General features: G+C 39.0%; 1 protein-coding gene across 2 annotated transcripts in view; it reads left to right on the top strand.

The window, feature by feature from the left end:
- The first annotated feature begins 1,516 nt into the window (after positions 1-1,516).
- Positions 1,517-3,583, top strand: part of LOC103596296 (charged multivesicular body protein 1b-2-like) — a 48,494-nt gene continuing 46,427 nt past the window's right edge. For both annotated transcript variants that reach the window (XM_008579898.1, XM_008579897.1), the window contains exon 1: positions 1,517-1,565. In XM_008579898.1, coding sequence (XP_008578120.1) covers positions 1,550-1,565 — 16 coding nt within the window. In that variant the 5' untranslated portion in view covers positions 1,517-1,549. The remainder of the gene's footprint in view (positions 1,566-3,583) is intronic.

Raw genomic sequence — 3,583 nt, 5'->3', positions numbered from 1 at the left:
TAAGACCTTAATCTTTATATAAAACTTGGAAATGCTTAAGCTTTAGCAAATTGTTCTCATGTATACTCATATGTGGATTTGTTGAAAAAGCCGTGCTAAAAAACATTGTCTAGAGAAGATGTTTTCTAAAAATATTTTTTACCTTTCTACTAAAAGCAAAAGTTCTCCAACCGTGAAATACAATTGTTAATCTCGTACGGAAACTGATGAAACTATGATGACATTTGCTAAGTTTTATATTTTTATAAAGTAAGTCTTGCATCTCAAATACAAAGTGAGATCAAAAAATAAAAATAATCTTTATACAGTTTCACCTACGGAATTGTTTTCCAGATCATACTTTCCCAGAACCTTGTATTCAAAAAGGTTTTCCAGCATCGAGGGTTTAAAATTACGTAACAGTCTGAAGCCTCCCACCAATCATCATGAACACAAAAGGGTAAAACAATAGCTTTTAAAACCATTTGTGGTTCCAAAAGAAACAATCCTAAACATAAAAAGATTATCCAATTATAAACTTAATTCCCCCACATACTGAAATTTTAAAGATGAGAAATTTTTTAAAGCAAAATTTCTTAAATTCCGAAGAGAATAATTATGCTAGTTAATTTTTTTTTACCAAAGCAATATCTGAGTTCCTCCCTGGAATTTCCAAGCGTTTTGAACTGAAATGAAGCGACACCAACTCCAAAGATTCCGTTCGTTTCCATAAATCCAAAGATGGCGATTAATAAATCGCCTTCGGACATTTTAATAAGTCACGTATAAAACGCCAACTACTAGTATTTCGATTAAACTCCTAGCCCATTATAGCTTAGAAAGATTTCGTAGTATTTTTCGTATCTCACACCGCCTACTGCAAAAAGTAATAATCATAACCCAGTTAGTATAAATATATATTTTGCAGCAACTTTATCTCTTAAGCCTAGCCTTACTTTTTTGTTTTCCCCCTCCAGCCTAACATCTTGATGATCACGATCCTTTATAAAATCTCAACTGAACTTCACAACCCAAAATTGCCAACCACGCTAAATACTTAGGCCCTTATTTTATACGCTTATAATGTTTTTAAAAAGTACTTTAAAAGCCCTATACCTTTTTCCTTCATCCGTTAAGACAGTCTCTGAGAATAGAGGTGAGGGGCGAGGAACAGTGTGAAATCTGAGGGAAGCGGTGGCGCGGAAGGTTAAGAAGAGTTCGGAATATGACAAAAGAACCAGGTTAGCGGGGTGACGGACGAAAACCGCTAGGCGCGGGGTTACTAGGTGCACACGAAGGACCCGAGGGGGAGGGGCGTAACCTCTTGCCCTCAAGCCCCCGAACGCCCCCAAGCGACCGGAGCCCACTCTAACTGCCACTCCTCGCGGCAGCCATTTTGGCGTCGTCCTGGCTCCGCCCCCCAGAGGCTAGAAGCAGACACAGGAAGTGGGATTGTAAACTGACCAGCCGGGTGGGCTGGCTGCGCGGGATTAGCTTCGGGCTCTGTGCGCCCTGCGGTTCAACCCGTGCCGCAGCCCCGGGCCGTCTTCCCGAGAAAAGTCGTGGAACTATGTCGAATATGGAGAGTATCCTTTTCCGTTTGAAAAGCTGCTGCTAGGGCCTGGAGAACGGGGGAAAGGCAGATGCTGGGGGGCCTTGGGGGGCGACTGCTGGTGACCTTTCTGGTCCAGTTGTGGAGGGGTGAGTGCTCTGGCGCCCATTGGTAGGTTCCAGCAGCTTGGTATTTGTTGTTTTCTGGTAGCCGCCGCCATCCTAGAATCAGGGGAGGCGGGGCCGCTTCGGGAAGGGTCTGGGACTGATTTGAGGGCTGCTTTAACCTACACTTTCAGTGTTCTCTTTGAAATTGAGATGAAATGGTTCGAGGATAGAGGCAAGGCGACAGGAGTTTGTTTGCAGAGGCTTGGGGCAGAGGTATAGGTTTTAAATGTAATACGAGGACAAATAGCTTTTGTTGAACTGCACTTTTTTCCTGGAGGATACTGGTACTGATGTAAAGTGCTTAATACCAGACCTCCAACCTAAAATGAGTGGTTGCTGTTAATCTGATTTAACACATGAATAAACTCCATAGTTCCTAAAATTCATCAGTTGCACCTGTGTTCCCGCTTAAGCAAGGAGGTCAGGGTTTAGAACAGAGCCGTGGGAAGCTCTGAATTGGAGAAGGATGAAATTTTCACAATTGAAATGTCTAATTCTTCCTTCCAGAAGTTGTCATTGTAGAAAACAGAGTAGCTTAGTATCTTGCCATTGAATGAAACTTGGCAAAATGATAAAATGTGGGGAATAGTAATTGTTTGATATCTCATGGTAAAGATCTTTTCGCTTCATTAGTTTGTAAGCTTGAAATATAGAAGGACATTTGGTGAAAGGATTAAATTATATAAACCACACTGAGAATGTTGCTAACATTATATCATGTGGTGGACTGGCCAAGATAAACCAAGAATAAAATGTGAACCCTTGAGGAGGGGCACAGGTCGTTTCATGAACAGAGTAGAGGACTAAAAGGCCTACTATACTCCAGTTTAAAGGATAATAAAGGAAGTGTAGGTGTACTAGCACCGTAAGGGGAAGAACACCAGACTATGAGTCAGATCAATTTCTAATTCCAGTTCCTCTTAAACCTGTGAGTTAGGGCAAGTCATATATCTTCTATCATGCAAAGTTTACTTGTCTATGAAACATACTGACCTGCCAACCTTATAAAGCTGTTGTGAAGATGAAATAAAGTGGAAATGCTTACCAAATTTTAAAGTTTTGAACGTACTGTTAAGAGGAAATAGAGTACAAATTCTCTTTTCCCAGAACTTTTGGAAGGATTTGAATAGTTCTAAAAGTGTTTTTGTTTCCTGCTTTAATAATACAGAGTATTTTTGCTCCACCTAAGCCTACCCTAAGTGTTTTTTAATAACAAAATAACTGGTTACTAATTTCACTGAAAGGTATGCCTGACTTTAATTATAATAGTGCTGTTATCAGTAGTTTAATGCCTAACAGAAATGAACTATTAACGAAGTTCACTGTAACAAAGTGAGGAAATTTAACTTGATTCATAACATCTGGCAGTGATTCTCTTGGTTCATTTATGTAGAATCTGGACCTTTTCCATGGAGTATAGAAGAGGAGAATGACATATGGACTCAGACCTGTCTTCCATAACTAACTTGAACTAAAATTTTGTCACCTTTATAAAATGCAAAAATCTCATTATTATACTATATAAGAAGACTAACCGTGCTAACATAATTCAATTAGAATGGTGATTTTGACTTCTGTCTTTGAATAACTAAACTCACTGAATTTACCATGGTGGGTTATGGCAAATATAACTTTTTTAAAAAAAATTTATTTTCTTATTTTGTCAATATACAATGTAGTTGATTATTATGTCCCATCACCGAAACCTCCCTCCCTCCTCCCTCTCCCCCCTCCCACCCAAGCATGTCCTTTCCATTTGCTTATTGTAGGAACTTCAAAAAAATTGTAGTTGTTATATCTTCCTCTCCCCCCCCCCGTTTTTGTTTTTTTTTTTTTTTTTTTTTTTTTTTTTTTTTTTTTGGTCTTTTTTTTGTGTTTTTTTTTT

Source organism: Galeopterus variegatus, unplaced genomic scaffold (assembly GCF_000696425.1).
Source record: "Galeopterus variegatus unplaced genomic scaffold, G_variegatus-3.0.2 Scaffold1976, whole genome shotgun sequence".
Lineage (NCBI taxonomy): Eukaryota > Metazoa > Chordata > Mammalia > Dermoptera > Cynocephalidae > Galeopterus > Galeopterus variegatus.
This window is presented reverse-complemented; position numbering and strand designations above follow the sequence as displayed.